The sequence below is a fragment of the Xenopus tropicalis genome, chromosome 1 (genome assembly GCF_000004195.4).
Source record: "Xenopus tropicalis strain Nigerian chromosome 1, UCB_Xtro_10.0, whole genome shotgun sequence".
Lineage (NCBI taxonomy): Eukaryota > Metazoa > Chordata > Amphibia > Anura > Pipidae > Xenopus > Xenopus tropicalis.
In genome coordinates this window covers 152662402-152681149 of record NC_030677.2, presented here as the reverse complement: position 1 = coordinate 152681149, position 18748 = coordinate 152662402, and the positions used below count along the sequence as shown (strand labels likewise).

Sequence of the window (18748 nt, the reverse complement as noted above, 5' to 3'; positions counted from 1 at the left end):
ATAGGTAGAACTGTCCAACCAAGTCGCAATGCTTTCCTAAAGTTATTGGTTTTTATCAAAATTTGTGAATTTTTTTAAAATCGCTTCAAAGCTTCCAGTCTATAGTATCTTAACTACTATAGGTCATAAAGTAACCAGATAAAACACCCTAACTATGAATGCCAGGGGTCCACTGAACAGTTTGATGCCCAATATGTATAGGTTTACCTAAGTATGTGGCATGTAGGGGCCCCAATGTGAACATACACCCATATGTACTGTAATTTCTGTAATTCAGCTTCTGCAAAATCAACACGTTTACATGCCTTATGTGGGATAATGCTACAAAAAAGTACGCTCACCACAGGAAGCTATATTATGCGTAACAGATCTTGCCAGACTAATTTAGTCGCCTTTTATGAGGAGGTGAGCAGGAACCTCGATGCTGGAATGGCAGTTGATGTCATCTACTTGGACTTTGCTAAAGCGTTTGATACAGTACCTCACAGAAGGTTAATGATCAAATTAAGGAATATTGGCCTAGAACATAATATTTGTAATTGGATAGAGAACTGGCTGAAGGATAGATTACAAAGAGTGGTTGTAAATGGAACATTTTCTAATTGGACCAGTGTGGTTAGTGGAGTACCGCAGGGGTCAGTCCTTGGGCCTTTGCTTTTTAACTTGTTTATTAATGACCTGGAGGTGGGCATAGACAGTACTGTTTCTATTTTTGCTGATGACACTAAATTGTGCAAAACTATAAGTTCCATGCAGGATGCTGCTGCTTTGCAGAGCGATTTGACAAAATTAGATAACTGGGCAGCAAACTGGAAAATGAGGTTCAATGTTGATAAGTGCAAAGTTATGCACTTTGGTAGAAATAATATAAACGCAAACTATCTACTGAATGGTAGTGTGTTGGGGGTTTCCTTAATGGAGAAGGATCTAGGGGTTTTTGTTGATAACAAGTTGTCTAATGCCAGGCAGTGTCATTCTGTGGCTACTAAAGCAAATAAAGTGCTGTCTTGTATAAAAAAGGGCATTGACTCAAGGGATGAGAACATAATTTTGCCCCTTTATAGGTCTCTGGTAAGGCCTCACCTTGAGTATGCAGTGCAGTTTTGGGCTCCAGTCCTTAAGAAGGATATTAATGAGCTGGAGAGAGTGCAGAGACGTGCAACTAAACTGGTTAAGGGGATGGAAGATTTTAACTATGAGGTGAGACTGTCAAGGTTGGGGTTGTTTTCTCTGGAAAAGAGGCGCTTGCGAGGGGACATGATTACTCTGTACAAGTACATTAGAGGGGATTATAGGCAGTTGGGGGATGTTCTTTTTTCCCATAAAAACAATCAGCGCACCAGAGGTCACCCCTTTAGATTAGAGGAAAGGAGCTTCCATTTGAAGCAGCGTAGGTGGTTTTTCACGGTGAGGGCAGTGAGGTTATGGAATGCCCTTCCTAGTGATGTGGTAATGGCAGATTCTGTTAATGCCTTTAAGAGGGGCCTGGATGAGTTCTTGATCAATCAGAATATCCAAGGCTATTGTGATACTAATATCTACAGTTAGTACTAGTGGTTGTATATATAGTGTATGTATGTGAGTGTATAGATTGGTAGGTGTGGGTTAGGTGTGCTGGGTTTACTTGGATGGGTTGAACTTGATGGACACTGGTCTTTTTTCAACCCTATGTAACTATGTAACTAACTATGTAACTATATATTTTTGGAAAGTACACATTCCCCTGAATCTAAAATGGATACCCATTTCTTTTTACTCCAAAATACCAAGCTGCAAAGCTTTTCTAAGTTTGACGATTTTTATGACATTTCCAAAAATGACCTCAAAACTTCCATATTGCAGCATCTTATTTTCTATAGGTCATTAGGTACAAAGATAAAACACCCTAAATATGAACCCCAGAGGTCTACTGAGCAGTTTGATGCCCACTGTACATAGGTTTATCAAAGCACATGGCACTTAGAGACCCCAAAATATACCTTGTGCACACTAATTTCATGGCTTACATTTACCTAAATCATAAACACATGGCTGTTTTATGAGGGGTAGAAGCTGCAGAAATGTAGGGTAACCCCTAAAAGCCATATCTTTTTGGAAAGTACACATTCTGACAAATCCAACAAGGGTAAAGAAGACTTTCTACACCAAAGTACCAATCTGGAAAGCTTTCCTAAAGTTAATGGTTTTTATGAATTTTCTGAAAAAGGCCTAAAATTGTTGCAATTTGCCATATTATTGCACAACATTTCTTACATATGACACATCACCCTTAATATGAATGCCAGAGGTCTACTGAACAGTTTGATGCCCAATATGCAAAGATTTACCAAAGTATGTGGTGTACAGAGGCACCCAAATGAAAATAGAGCATAGGAATTTTCTCAGCTGCAATTTCTGCAAAAAAAGCCCAATGACCGTGTATTATGTGCCGTAAGACATCCTAACTGTACAGAAAAACCCAGAAAACCATATATTTTTGGAAAGTACACATTCTGACAAATCCAACAAGGGTAAAGAGTCCTTTCTACACCAAAGTACCAATCTGCAAAGCTTTCCTAATGTTTTCCTAATGTTAGTATTTTCTGAAATGTTAGTTTATAACATTTCAGAAAATCACATAAAAATGTTGCAATTTGCCGCATTTATCTCACGCAATTTCTTGCAGACAAAGGCAAATCACCCCAAATAGGAACACCTAAGGTCTACTGAACAGTTTGATGCCCAATATGCATAGATATACCAAAGTCTGTGGTATGTACTGAACCCAAAATGAAAATAGCGCACATGCATTTCTCGCCTGCCAACCCAGCTTTTGCACACAGAGCCCCCTGTCAGTGTATTATGTGCCGTAAAAACCCCCCCTAACTATACAGAGACCCCCAGAAAACCATATATTTTTGGAAAGTACACATTCTGACAAATCCAACAAGGGTAAAGAGTCCTTTCTACACCAAAGTACCAATCTGCAAAGCTTTCCTAAATTTAGTGGTTTTTATGACATTTCAGAATATTGAATAAAAATGTTGCAATTTGCCGCATTTATCTCACACAATTTCTTGCGTACAAAGGCAAATCACCCCAAATAGGAACACCTAAGGTCTACTGAACAGTTTGATGCCCAATATGCATAGATATACCAAAGTCCGTGATATGTACTGACCCCAAAATGAAAATAGTGCATATGGATTTCTTGCCTGCCCACTCAGCTTTTGGACACAGAGCCCCTGTCAACGTATTATGTGCCCCCCCTAACTATACAGAGACCCCCAAGAAACCATATATTTTTAGAAAGTACACATTCTGAGGAATTCAAAATAGGTAAAATTATTTTTCTACACCAAAGTACCACATGGCAAATATATGCTAAAAACAGATTAGGAACACTTATACAGGGATAAAAATGCAATAAAACCACAAAAATTGTGTAAATCGATGAAACAACAAAATAAGTCACGCAACAGCATAATCAGTGGTTAGAATAGTAGATCCAATAGTCATGTTGCCAAAATAAAATTTTTAGGGAAAAAAACTAAAGACAAAGGGGTAAAAAAAAATAAAAAAAATTGTGTGACACTGTGTAAGTGTGTATATAAGTATGCTAAAGTGTGCTAGAGTGTGCTAAGTTGTGTGTAAATGTGTGTAAGTGTGTGTGTATTAGGCAAATAAAGAGCACTTACCAGTAGAAGGTCTCAGGGATCACAGGCAGGCAGTCCTTTCAGAAGTCCTCGCGGCACAGGAAGTGCATGGGCGGAGCTTAGGGGAGCAAGGAACAGGGGAAGACACAGGACAAGCAGCATGGACTGACTTGCCAGCCCCCTTGGCTCTTTGCTGAGGGGGTTGGGGGCACAGCTGACTCTCTGCAAAAGCCGCCGGTGCAGAGAGAATGGCACTAGTAGCAATAACGTAGGTACTACGTTGTTGGCGCATAACTGCTTTTTTTTAAAACAACGTAGTACCTACGTTGTTGGCAGGGAAAGGGTTAACTTAACCTTTAACTTAACTTTTAATAAATTATAGAATGGCCAATTCTATTTTTATATTTTAGTCTCTAGCAACCAGATAACTGCCAAAACTCCAAACTGGAGAGCTGCTAAACAAAAAGTGAAATATTTAAAAAAAAAAAAATCACAAATAATAAAAAATGAAGACCAACTGCAAATAGTCTCAGAATAGCAGTCTCTACAAGGTGAAAACCCCTTTAAATTCATAGCTGCATATAAATAAGTTCAACCTGTGGCATGCATCTAAATGAATTGCTAATAAGCCATGGCAACCCTATTTGGATGTTGCTTCTTTATGGCAAGGTTTAAAATTGAATAAAACTATCTGTGACTACATCAGTCTATCATATTTCATGTTTGTATTATATATTGTACCTGTTAATTGTTCTTACCAGTTTTGGAATCATAAATAGTCAAGATGGCACCACCTCCGATCCCCATGCTGTGAGCATTTAGAAGTCCAACACAGAGAAGGCAGGCAATAGCAGCATCTACAGCTGAGCCCGCTTCCTTCAGGATATCCCTGACAGATACAAGAGAAGTAATCGATGTTGGGCATTATAGCAAGGGGTGAACATATAGCCTAGAATAGGGCTGTCCTCTAGCATGGAGAGCGATGTCTATGCATTATCCCCAGTGGCTTTGTGTCAGGCTAGTCTATGTAGTTTTTGAGGAAAATGAAAGCCTTATAAATTTATAAGCAGCATCTGTAGAAATATATGGACTGTATTGTCTAAACAAATTTGTTGGATTTTTTTTTACCAAATCCTATGCGAAGACATATTGTATCTGTATATACACTCAGGTTTCTAGCTTGAACCTTATTGGGCATAAGTTTCAAGCTAGAAACCTGAGTGTATATACAGATGCAAAATGTCTCACACATAGCCAGTGCAACATAACTTATCCAATGGGAAATGGATGTGTTTTGTTATACTGTACAGAGCTGTACTTACCACAGGGCAACTATAAGTTCAGTGGTTCAGTAGAAATATCCATACAGCGCACCTAATTAAAGCATAGGTACACAGAGCCAAAAACCTTTAAAAAGCTAAAATAAACAGTTTGCAATGTTTGTTTTTTTTTTATAAGCACATATGGTAAGGAGGCACACACAGCAGAGTGGAGTTTAGGTCAGCCGAAAAACACGAAAGCAGGCATTTTCAGGCCAACCTACGCTCCAGTGAGCGTGCCTGAAAATACTGTAGTTTGCAGGCACATGGAACAGCATAGGGATGCGGATTCACTTCTCTTCCTGAAGGAAAAACCAGGCTGAGAAAAGTGAAGCAAACACTCCCTGTGCCCAGGTCCTAAGGCTAATGCCAGACCAGATTTTTTCTTTGCCTGCATATAGCTGTAGACCAAGAAATGGCCCCTCCACCCACATCACCACTGCACGAGCCCACGTGCAGACACTCTGAGCAGAATTTGGTGCCAAAATGCATAATCATGAGTTTTGGTGCCAAAATCCACTCCATGTGCCTGCATCCAGGCCTACACAGCAACCCCAGGTGCAGACACAGAAGAGAGCAGTTGTGAGAAGAGGGATTGTTTCCAGGGTCGGACTGTGCCATGGGGCATTGGTAAAAAAAAACCTGCTGGGCCACAGCCCCCACTGACCCATGTGACCTTGCAGTGGGAGGAAGGGGGGTTCCTAGGAGCTACGTAGGATCTTGTGACTGAAAAGGGGGTCCCCAGGAGGTAGCCCAAGTAGGCCTGGCTGTTCTAAGCATGTGCTTATACACTTAAGCCTGCTCTGGCATTAGTCTAATACAGAAAATATTGCTCATTCTAATACAGCATAAACATTTACAAAAGGAAAGAGTTAAGCCAATAAACACTTACCTTCCAATCTCTGAACACTTTCCTGCATCAGTGGCTACAGCTGCTCTTGCATAGACATATTCTGCATTACCACCATGCAATCCAAAATAGAGGCCAAAGAATAGTGCAAGTGCCACCAGCACGACGGCAAGGACTCCTGTTAATATAAAGCGTTTCCGCATGGCTCTAGGTAGAGAAACACATAGACCTATTAGTGAAGTAACTGTCTTGACAAAACTATATTTGTTGTGACAGAAGCACTGCAAGAGAATGTGCCTGCAATTATATGTAACTAAGACATTAGTTAATATACATTGCACCAGAAGCTAAGAAGTACAAGCTTGTTGAGGAGCTAGCTGTGTCAGTGCAGATCCCCAAGGATGATTTCCCTGTATTCTGCTTGCTGGCTCTACCCAGGGCCTGCCTTGTGTTCCTGCTGCATTGATATACAGTCTGTGCCTGCGATCGCTTCATGCTGTTTCCTGACTCTTTCAAATCACAAAAGGCCCACAGCAATGATCTCAGAAGGAAATCCTTCAAATCAAACATTTTCTTATGCAAGTGCTGGGACCTTATTTCAAACATGCATAGGTGTAAACCCTGTGACTTTTATAATATTATTACACATTTATAGAATCATTAAAATAGATTTTCTGTCTATAAAAAAACAATATCTATATATATAATAGCTATATATATAATTATACTATATATATACAGGTATCTATTATATATAGCTAGACAGTATCATAATAGCTCTATTAATTGGAAAGTCTTAGATGCAATGAAGTGGAAGAGAGATTGATAATTACTAGAAATCCTGTTTTCTCTCTAGGTACCTCCTGTGTGATCATTAATAATCCCTCAAACTGAGATAATCTGTTTGTAATTGCCTGCCTGAGGGTCAAACATCTGAGATGTCACAATTTGATAATCTAAGATAAAAAGATGAGAGAAGTTACAAACATAATCACCTATTCTAACACAGCATGGTTTAGTTATGTCTGCAAAAATGTCTTGGCCCCCTGTGGGTTTAAGCAATAAGAATGTGTTTAGGAGAGACACGGGACTGGCAAAGCCTCTGCAAAAACCTTTTGGGTTACAGTGTAATATGAATTATATATTTTATATTTATTTTACTGTGGCTCTGACTCTGAGTATCTGCTTCGCCCATACTCACCTAGCAAAGTTTTTGCATGTCCACCAAGCAGCCAATTACAATGTAACTCCTGATATCAAGGTGGTTTATCCTATGCCCACCTTACCAATTTTTAAAACCAGGTTGCTCCCCTTGCATTGCCACCCTGAAACATTTTAGTAAACTCTAGTGTAAATTCAGTTGAATAAGGCTGTAGTCAAAGATGGGTAAATAGCTAAAGTTACAGTAGCATCAAATAAAAATATACCTTAGCTCTAATTTGCCAATTAACAAAGGATGATGCTTAGTTGCAGTAGCATACCACACAGCAACTAAGCCACACAGCCATTAAAAATTGTCCCTTTTCTAGCCTGCTGAAACTAACACATGACTTCTATAATATTACAAAAAAGACAAAATGCTTTTGTAAACATAACTTTTTCTTTACAATAACTGCACCACCTCTTTTTACCCTTTATTTATACAGTCCTGCAATGCTTCCTCTAATGTTTCTTTTTTTTGCTGCATAAACAAAAATAATCTATTAAATGTTCTTCTGAAAACTGCATGCACACTTTTAATAAACTGTGCACACAGAGGAGTGGGTGGGTCCGAATATGTACAAAATAATTTGTTTCCACAGCTTGACTACTGTAACCTGCTACTAACTGGCCTCCCTAACTCCATTCTCTCCCCCCTACAGTCTATATTAAAGGAACAGTAACACTAAAAAATGAAAGAGCTTTAAAGTAATAAAAATATAATGCACTTTTGCCCTGCACTGGTAAAACTGGTGTGTTTGCTACAGTAACACTACTATAATTTATATAATAAGCTGCTGTGTAGCCATGGGGGCAGCCATTCAAGCAGGAAAAAAGGAGAAAAGGCACAGGTTACATAGCAGATAACAGATAAGTTCTGTAGAATACAATAGTGTTTTATCTGTTATCTGCTATGTGCCTGTGCCTTTTCTCCTTTGAATGGCTGCCTCCATGGCTACATAGCAGCTTATTTATATAAATTATATTAGACTTTCTGAAATAAACACACAACTTTAACCAGTGCTGGGCAGCAGCACATTATATTTTAGTTACATTTATACACTTTCATTTTTTTGTGTTACTGTTCCTTTAAAACACCGCTGCCAGAATTCTCCTCCTCTCATCCAGGAGAGTTCAGGCCCCTCCCCTGCTAAAGTCCTTATCGTGGCTTCCTATTAAACAAAGAATATCTTTCAAACTCCTTCTCTTAACCTTCAAAGCCCTCCATTCCTCTGCTCCTCACTACATCTCTTCCCTTGTGTCTCCATATGTTCCTGGCCGACTCCTTTGTTCCTCACAGACCAATCGCTTGGTTGCACCCCCCACTACAACTGCTGTTTCCCGCCTTAAACCTTTCTGCCTTGCTGCCCCTTACATTTGGAATGCCCTCCCTGATTTCCTCCGAGGAGAATCCTCCCCCAGTCTTTTTAAAACTAAACTTAAAGACTACCTTTTGGCGCACTCACCCAACACCTGATCTGGGAATCAGCACTTATATTGTTATGTCACCCACTGTGACCTACAGCACTTATATTTGCCTATTTGTGTCTGTAAGTTACCCTCCCATATAGATTGTAAGCTCTACGGGGCAGGGACCTCCATCCTCTTGTGTCTTTGACTCTTAACTTATTGCAACTGTATTTATCTTGTATCTATCTGTATTTATTGTTGTACTTTGTATTTATCTATTATTATCTTAATAATCCCCTGTTTGTATTAATGTATTCTTCTGTACAGCGCTGCGTCATAAGTAGCGCTTTATAAATAAAGATATACATACATACATACAACTGCACAGAGGTGTCAAGTGAAAGTCAAGTGAAGGTACGTTGATCCAGAAAACTATCTATTTACAACACAAATCAATAAATCATGTGACACTTTACCTTTGGGAATGGGCCCAGTGGTTCTTAAAACGAACAATAAATTCTTTATTGCAGAAATATAAAATAATCACTCAGAGGAAAGTCACAAATAGATGAAATGTCAGTATTTATCAGTACTCCTTTAGTATTCAGGCCGTCCAAGTCGAACTTAGGTGAGCTACACTACAGTAATCTCTAAATCGTGTCCCTATCTTAATGGTGGTACACCCAGGACTCCAATCCTTCTAATTCTTCTTGGCATAGCCTCAGGCTGCTCACTAGCTGCCCTGATCCTAACTCTCATTACTGGAGTGAGCTATTGCAGAACTATCCTGCTGCTTTCCAGCAAGGTGGAATCCAAAGAAAGAGGCAGAGCACCTTTTGGCTTCCCCTTTATACAGTAGAACAGTGACATGTCCTGACCAGTTACTGAATTTACATTAAAATACTTTAACCCAGGATCTATAATTTAGGATCACACTTTAGAGGACTGCCTGAATAAAGGGTAACTACCTTCAGTCTCCTACAGAAGTAACATTTCAGCCCTGATATACATTGTACACATTAGTTTGTCTCCCTGTGTAGTTTTAAGTCAAATGTCCTCACAAGCACCTTACATACTAAGATTGCTTTCATCAGGAGCCAATTTATTTGCTAGTATGTTTTAGAGCAGTGATCCCCAACCAGTGGCTCAAAAACAGCCAATCATAGCTCTGATTTGGCACCGCCAGAACTTTTTTCATGCTTGTGTTGTTCCTCAACCCTTTTTCCATTTGAAGGTGGGTCATGCCTATAAAAGGTTGGGAACCCCTGTTTTTAAATATAGGAGGAAACCCACACAAATATGGGGATGTCATGCAAAATCCATGCAGATAGCACTCATTTCAGAATAAAAAAACCAAAAGCTAGACATCACTAGGCAGCAATAGTAACCGCCTGAATATCTTCTGTTCCAGTACTCTTCCTACAAATCTCAGAGTAGTTCAAAGCTAACAAGCTTTACATGTTAATTCGCTAATCACCATACAACAGGATCATTCGAGCAGTATTTGATTGTTACAAAATCACAAAGTTGATTGCACAAACGTGTGATCCTTTCATCATCCTGGTCATACTGCTTGGACATTACAACATATCCTTTATATGGGTAGGTAGCAATTTAGCAATTAGTGACAATTCATTCTGAGTTTCTAGATGTAGTTTGGCTACGCACAGGGGGATATTTTTCTATGACAATACTAGTAACTAGAACAGACATTAGAACAGAGTATGAGTAGTGAGTATGATTACTTGATTCTTTGCTGAAATAATCACAGCAAAGCACTCCATATTACATAAAAGTTAATTTAATTTTCTCACCATGTAAGCAATAAAGAGATGTTATGTTTGGTGGTAACAACGACAAAAGTTAATTGCAGCCAAATATTAAGGCAGGACATTGTTACCATCAGTGCCACATAAAAACATTTAATTGTTAAGGATTTTCACATAGTAGCTGTTTATAATAAAAATCCTATACCTAAAAATATTGCATTTTCTTATTTTGAAAACTACCGCCCCTTGGGGCTTGGAAAATATCATTGGATGAAATATGATTTCGCTGTGGCAGAAAACACATTATTGCTGTTCTTGTTACAAACATGTACAGATATAGCTGTGCCCAATAAGTAATCAAGTAATCCCAATATAAAAGCTGAGAGATACACTATAAACCATATATGTCAAACCCAAGGCCCGGGGGCCAAATCCGGCCCACCTGGCTGTTTTATGTGGCCCTTGGTGAGTGTGTCTGACCATCCAGCCTGATCAATTTCCATTTTCCTCACATAGTAACTAAGACTAAGGGGTATATTTATCATGCTGTGTAAAAAGTGGAGTGAAGCATTACCAGTAATGTTGCCCAAGGCATCCAATCAGTAATCAGATTTCAACAGTAGCAAAGCATCTATTGCAGGGGTGGGCAAACTACGGCCCCTTGGCCTTTTTAATCCGGCCCGCCGCCGACACCAAGTCTCATCACGCGATACTTGGTGTCATTGGCAGGCCGGAATTAAACAGACTAAGGGGGCGTAACGCTGGTCTGGCCCTGCTGCCCTGGCCCGGGGGTAAGTAAATGTGGCCTGTGAGCCAAAAAGTTTGCCCACCCCTGATCTATTGGCTACTATGAGCAACATCACCGGTAATGTCTTACTCCACTTTTTACACATTGTGATAAATATACCCCTTAGTATCTTACGAGTATATTAATAAAAAATTTGGCCCACGACTTAGCCTGTGTTTTAGATTTCAGCCCCCTTATGTGATTGAGTTTGACACCCCAGCTATAAACACTCGGTATGTTTTGTATATAAAGTTATATACTGGGAAAAGTGTATAGTAACATATACATACCAAAATGCATATGCATACCAAATACATATACATTTTTCTCGTAATATATCTATAATGGTACCTATAATGGAGGCATAATCGAAAAACAACTTAATGTACCTCAGCTGCAAGGAGAATGGTGTTCCCTAACACTCACACTGTGGAATGGGCAGTCTATCACAATAATATTTTCAGTCCACACACAGATATATACAGAATTAAGTAAGCAGAAGCTCTCACACATAGGATGCCATGTGTATGTCTCAGTAGATGTGCAGTATGATATTGCACTGCCATTTGTTATGTGCTGAGGCAGTGGCGGCATAAAGGGTACAGAACTGTTTATGTAGTGGGGCCAAAGAATTAAAACACAGGTTGTGACCGAAAATCTTAAGCCTAAAGATTTCTACAGGAGTCAAGCCTAACACAACCTTCTCCTCTGTTTTTTACAGTACAGGTATGGGACCTGTTATCCAGAATGCTTTGGACCTGGGGTTTTCTGTATAAGGGATCTTTCCATAATTTGGATCTCCATACCTTAAGTCTGCTAAAATTCCTTTAAATATTTGATAAACCCAATAGGATTGTTTTGACTCCAAGAAAGATTAATTGTATCTTAGTTAGAAGCAATTACAAGGTACTGTTTTATTACTGCAGAGAAAAAGGAAATCATTTTAAAAAATTAGAATTATTTGCTTATAATAGAGTCTATGGGAGATGGCCTTTCCGTAATTTGGAACTTTCTGAATAATGGGTCTCCGGATAACGGATCCCATACCTGTATAACCTACCCGTATTCAACCTTGTAGTGTGGGTAGCGATTTTTTGATTTGGGCTATGGTTCAAGCTGGAGCAGGTAACTGTGAGCTACAGGGAAAGCTTGCTGAATTAATGCTTATTATTATTAATATATTAATAATGCATCCTAAAAATGCTTCCTTTTTTTTAATAATTTGGTGATACAGCAGAATCTTATCACGAGTATGCCACAGGCACAGAGTGGGTGGGCGACAGTACCATCTGTTCTTCTTATGTAAAGTGAAGGAGCCAATATTACAAGTGCAGTGAATTTAGGAATCACTGACCAGTTCATTTGCTAAAAAAGCTATTGAGAGAGTGTGTGCAGGGGAACATAATTGTTTTTAACACAAGCCATCTACTCAAACCATGTGTATTAGATCCTTGCATAAACCTCCAGCAATGCCCCCGCTGGCTGACTACAGGTACTTTTCAGTTTTTTTACTTGGTCTGGAATGCAACTAAAAGGGGTGCTATGTACAACAGCTTGGGCAGGTCCTGTATTGAAAAGCTGCATCTGTCACATAAAACTATTACATTTGTATGGGTGCACAATACAATGTATTTGTATTATATACGTGTGAGGCATAAACTGTTTTATTTTTCATTTATGAATTTAGAAACCTTTTAACTAAGTGCCTATTGCCTCTGCTCACTGACTGTTGGTTTCCTTGTACAGAAAACAAAACTGCCAATAAGTGAAGATAGTATTCTAGTGTAGAAAATGCAGCAAGGTCAGTTGCCAGGCAGGAGTTACAAACAAAATGTATCCCTATACAGAACATACAATTATACATTCAAAATGCACAATTTTAATAGATTATATTTAGCATACTTTAGCATACTAAAAAGATATCTGATTCTCTAACTGATGATAGTTACCCTTCAGCAAATGGTAGTGGGCTGGCTAGTTCCTTTGACGGCATGTTATATCAGGAAGAGATTCGCTGACAATAATCATTAATGATTAACCTCACAGAACTATTTTCAGCCTTTTTTTCACTGGAAAATTAAAGTTCACTGTGATTCCAGGCTCACGGTGTCATAAGATCAGTAAAAATGGTGTGAAACTCACAGCCTTCAGGTGGATGGAATGCTGGATGTGTCCACCCCCTACAGTATCAGCATTATGGTTTCTACAGCTATAATCAATGATCAGTTTGGAGTCCAATAAATTGTTTATTTTGGGCTTCCCTGACTGTAAGCAAACTAAAAGCTACGTATTATTTTCAGATGGGCAAGATATAGGGATGCACTGAATACACTATTTGGGAATTTGGCGGAACCCTGAATCATTTGTGAAAGATTCAGCTGAGTACCAAACGAAATCTGAATCCTAAAGAGAACAGCGCATGTAAGGAAAAATTGGCAACGTCCATGTTTATGTGACAAAAAGGTCACGTTATTTTAAGGATTCCGATTTGGTTAGGCCGGGAGTGTGGAATTCTCTTGGTAACTTCAAGAGCCAAAATTGTGATTCTTACATTGGAATTTCAGCTCTTCTAGTAGAAAGAGAGCTATTGCACTACAGAACAGCCTCCTCTTGGCCCCCTCTGTCGTAAAAAACCTAAGCACATAGGGGGAAGGGGGGAAGTTTACTTAGGCCTCCTCAAGGCAGCAATAGGGGGCTGAAACACCCTTTCTGTGCATATAGTCTGGGCTACCTTTAGCAAACTTTGGGTTAATTGTCTGGGTTCCCCCTTGAACACTAGCATGTAGCATCAACATTCTGGTTTACGCACCTTGTATGCACTACAAAAATATTATAACAAAACAAAAGGTTAAACTTGGACTGGTTTTTTTTCAACCACACCTACTATGATACAGACAAATTATTTTATTGATGGGAAGGATTTTAACTATAGAGGAAACAGATCTTGCAACTGCTGGGAGGGCACCAGAAACTTTAGGGGGCCCAGTGGCACCCAGCTGCATTCTTGCTTTTGGCCCAATAACTAGTCATTCAAAAGTTCCTGTAGGAAACAGCTCATATAATGAAGTAAATATATAATAAATACATATAAATAGTTAATATGTTACTCTGTAATAAGTAGTTCATATAAACATAAAATGTAATAAGTAGTTCATATAAACATATAACATAAACATAATTAATGTGCTAATAAGTCAGTCTGGTGGTCAGTGGAGTTTGTCCTAAGTTTAAACCCTACATACCTCCCTGCCCCTGTCAAGCTATTCAGTTTTGTCATTGGTCAATGTTATTTCCATAAGTTTTTAGGTAAGAACATTTTTATGCATGTTACAAAAGTTTCTACATAAGTTACAATAATTATTTAAATTTGTGCTATCTATCTGTGCCCCCTTGCACACACATACACTAAGAAGAAAACTGTGTCCACATTGGTGGTGGGTGCATGCTATTGTGCTGAGATGCTGGGGAATAGATTGCATTTGGCCCTTACATGTATTATATTTAAGAAAGAAAAGCAAAACAGAATGTTTAAAGGCTCAGAAGTGAGAATATAACTAATGTTTCATATGTGACCAATTCTCAGCGCATAGATAGGTTTCCTGCATAATGGACTTCTAACCAGTCACAACAAAGGAGGATGGGAATTTGGCTACTAGAGAGGTGTATCTAGTAGCCAAACATGGAGTAATTGAGCAATGGAGATAACAATAGACGCTTTGAAATATAAACAATAGGCGAAAGTCCATGGAAAAGACGAAAAACTTTCCATGGTTGATTTAATACATCAGTACAGGAGTGCTGAGTGCTAAGTACCACCTCAGAAAATTCTTTCAATGTGTGTCAGGTATCAGGGCAGGAACTAGGGGTAGGCAGAAGAGGCACCTGCCTAGGGTGCAACGGTAAGTGGGCCCCAGGCAGGTACCTCTTTCCACAGGCTGAAAATTAGCCCCATGTGGCATCAGCCTAACCTCTCATACTCAGATAACTAGATAACTAACTGCCTCCTAGCTATCTCTTCCCAGATGGTTAATGCTCACTTATATATAACTCAAGTTAATTCAAGATGCCTGGGTGTAAGGACAATGGCACACAGGATGTTTTGTTGCCCAATGGATTGCAGATTTACGCTGATGAAAAAACATAATTTCCTTCCCATCAGCAGTATTGTGAATCACTGGTGGGGAAACCCTGGTAAATTACAGTTTTCTTAACCAGAAATGTCTCTCTTTCAATTGTATACATTCTGGTCTCCTGCTAACCATAAAACCCTTGACTCCTCTTCACCGCACAGCATCTATTCACTGGCATCTCCATTTGTCGTCTCTTTAATTTTTCTGACAAACACCATCTTATTCACTCACACCCACTGCCATATGCAATCCTTAACCTTTTCTCCCATCTTAATACTTTTTTTTCTTGCTGCTCTTTACCTCTAGTACTCCATCGCTGAATTTTTGCATAGGGAACTTTACCTCAGTCTCTTCAAAACTAAATTTAGAACCTACCTCTTAGTGCAGAAGTACAGTAACTTGAGCAAATTGGAACATTTGGCCAAAGATCCTCCCAGCCATTGTAAATAGCAGCACTTATTGGACAATTACATCGGCAACAAAGTGAATCGCTTCATTTTGTCCGAAGTCATGAAAATTTCCTCCTACAGGCAACTTTGCACCGGTGATTAACTTAGTTGCGGAAAGGCATTTAGGAGAGATTATTGCCCACGGTAGCAGAGGTTTATCGCGGGCGACTAATCTCTCCTTGGGGGATTTGTGTCTGTGAGTTATCAACCCACTTAGACTGCAAGCTGGCATTTAAAGGACATATAAACCCTACATTTCCTACAATGCATAACCAATTCTCAGCGCATAGATAGGTTTCTTACATAATGGACTTCTAACCAGTCACAACAAAAGAGGAAGGGAGTTTGGCTACTCGAGAGGTGTATAATCGGATTATTAGTAAATAACTCAGTTTACTAATAATCCTATAATACATCTCTCTAGCCAAACATAAAGTAATTGAGTAATGTAGATAACAATAGATGCTTTGAAATTAATACAATAGGCAAAAAAATCCCAAATTATTCAATTACCCCCCCTTCCCCCCCATGTCTTTTCCATGGAAAAACAAAAGACTTTCCATGTGTGATTTAACACATCAGTACAGGAGTGCTGAGTGCTAGGTACCACCTCAGAAAATTCTTTCAATAAGTGTCAGGTATCAGGGCCAGAACTAGGGGTAGGCAAAAGAGGCACCTGCCTAGGGTGCAACAGTGGGTGGGCGCCAGGCAGGAACCTCTTCTTTCACTTACCCCTATTTCCGTGCCCTTTACCCCCCACAGGACACCCTCCTCCAGGCAGGCATTTAGGAGAGATTATTGCCCATGGTAGCAGAGACTAATCTTTCCTTGGGGGATTTGTGCCTCATTTGTACTGCATATATCCCCTTTTTTTGCCAGCAAGATCACATTTTCCTAAAGAAAACAGCAGCTATCACCCGGTGGTTATTTTTTCCTCTGACACATTATCAGTTACATTTAAATTTGCAAACAACATACAGACACAAAGACTTTTATTCAGCATAAATTTCATCAAGAATGCAGGCTACTGTCTTTGATTAAAAGGTCTGCTTTGTTTGAGTACTGTAATGGTTAAACTAAGCTCAGGAGAGAAGGTTAGGAAAACAAATGGGAGCAAACAGCTAGAACTAAGTCCTTGCATCAGTGTTAATTAAATTTTTTGTTGCAATGTTTGTCTTTATAGTAAAATATTAAATATGCATAGATACATACACACACAAATATCTTACCTGTCATGAAGTAGTGTTGTTGGTGCCAAATTCTGGATCTCCCACTCTCCACCATCCAGATTTTCGTATTCAAATAAACTAAAAGAACAAACACAAGAAAACCATTACACTGATAAAACTAGAGATTTATAGAGCATATAAAGATATAAATTAACTTTACAGAGTTAACAAAAATATCACTGTTATATGTAAAACGACAAATGTATGTATATTAGCAGTCTTTTGGCAGCTGTTTTTGAAAATATGCCACTATATTGTATTTAATGCAATGCACTGTTATTGTTTGTTGTATTTAAACGCTATTGCACAGTTTTGGAATAATCAGGGTACATTTCACTACAAGTTGAACATGTATAACTTTGTATGTAATAAACAAAGAAATATAACTATCTACTATTCTTATTGCAGACATGCAACACAGATCTTCTGACTATTGTGGGCTATTGTGAGGAAAAATCAACACGTTCTGAGCAAAAGTTAGGTCAGTCATCTAGACAGATATATAGATAGATTCTTTTGTTATATAAACTTTGGTCATAGAAAGGCTATATTCTAGCAGTCTGAACAAGATTCCTGGGAGTCAAAGTCTGGGAATTGTGAAGCCCCTGCTTGGTAATAATGAGTAGGTTATAATTACTCTTTCAGTGGAGTAAGGTCAGGGTTGGACTGGGGGGTACAGGGCCCACCGAGGCTGCCACCCTAGGGGAAGTCCTGCACCCCCCTGCCCCTGCCGCATCCCCTGCACCCCCACAGGGGCCCGTGCTGTGCCCCCCTAACCCCCTGCAGGGGCCACCTGCCCAATGTCCTCCCCTGAGCATGCGTAAGTTAAACTTACTTTCAAAGCATGAGGGAATGGACACCAGCGGCCGGGGGAACGTCAACAGGATCAGGTCTGGGCCAAAGGGGCGACCAGAGCTGGGTGCCCATTGGGATTTTTCCCGGTACTCAAGTCTGACCCTGAGTAAGGCTACTGGCACACAAGACAAGCAGACAAGCACATAACACAAAGGCTTATCTAATCCTGTCTTGCTATGTGTGCAGTGACAGGCATTGTATCTGTGCACATGGGGCCATTGTGTTATCCTTCAGGCAAATGGCAAAAGATATTTTTTTTACTCTAACTACCATATCTTTGAATTCACCTTTAAATTAACTTTAAGTATGATTTAGAGAGTGTTATTCCAAATGGTCTTTATTTTTCATTATTTGCTGTTTTTGAATTATGTAGCTTTTGTTTGTTTCGTTTGGTAGTTTTCCAGTTTGGAATTTTAACAGCTATCTGGTTGCTAGGCCATAATTTAACCTAGCAACCATGCAACGGTTTCGAAGAGAGAGAGGAATATGAATACAGGATGGCCTGAATAGAAAGATAGGTAAAAAAATGTAACAATGACATTGTAGCCTCACAGAGCAATAGTTTTTTTGGCTGCCGGGTCAGTGACCCCCATTTCAAAGCTGGAAAATGTCAGCAGAGGAAGGCAAATAACTCAAAAACTATAAAAAGAAGACAAATTGAAGTTTCTAAGAATTGGCCATTCTAACTAAAAGTTAACCTGAGGGTGAACCACCCCTTTACCACCAGCTCCAGAAGTTGTATCTTTATAGAGAGTTATTGACAGCTGGAGATCTCTATTACTACAGGATGAAGGATTTTTTTTAGGACCCCTTATGAATGAAGAGCAATAATGTAAAAATTGATTGCACTTTTATTAATTATTTTTATTTTACACTTGTATTTATTATTCTAGTTCTAGGTAAGGGTGGCCAAGATAAGGTATATAGATTTTATACATTTAAGTCAACCTTCACTTGCGTTTTTATAGGCATAAGAGTTGCCAAAATTGTTTTATTTATTATGCTACTTATAACTTTAATGGTTACTGATTATTATTTTCATTTTCAAAGAACAGAGATCCTTGTCAAAAAGGCAAATGTCTATTTGGAAGAATTTTTCTGTTGTCTGAATGAGG

At 39.1% G+C, this 18748-nt stretch overlaps 1 protein-coding gene across 3 annotated transcripts in view; it reads right to left on the bottom strand.

Moving 5' to 3' along the window:
• ggt1 (gamma-glutamyltransferase 1) overlaps positions 1–18748 on the bottom strand; it is a 55362-nt gene that overhangs the window by 13747 nt on the left and 22867 nt on the right. For all 3 annotated transcript variants that reach the window (NM_001006723.2, XM_012959583.3, XM_012959590.3), the window contains exons 2-4: positions 16779–16856; positions 5847–6011; positions 4394–4524 (exon numbers count right to left, since the gene is read on the bottom strand). In NM_001006723.2, the coding sequence (NP_001006724.2) occupies positions 4394–4524; positions 5847–6011; positions 16779–16856 (374 nt within the window). The remainder of the gene's footprint in view (positions 1–4393; positions 4525–5846; positions 6012–16778; positions 16857–18748) is intronic.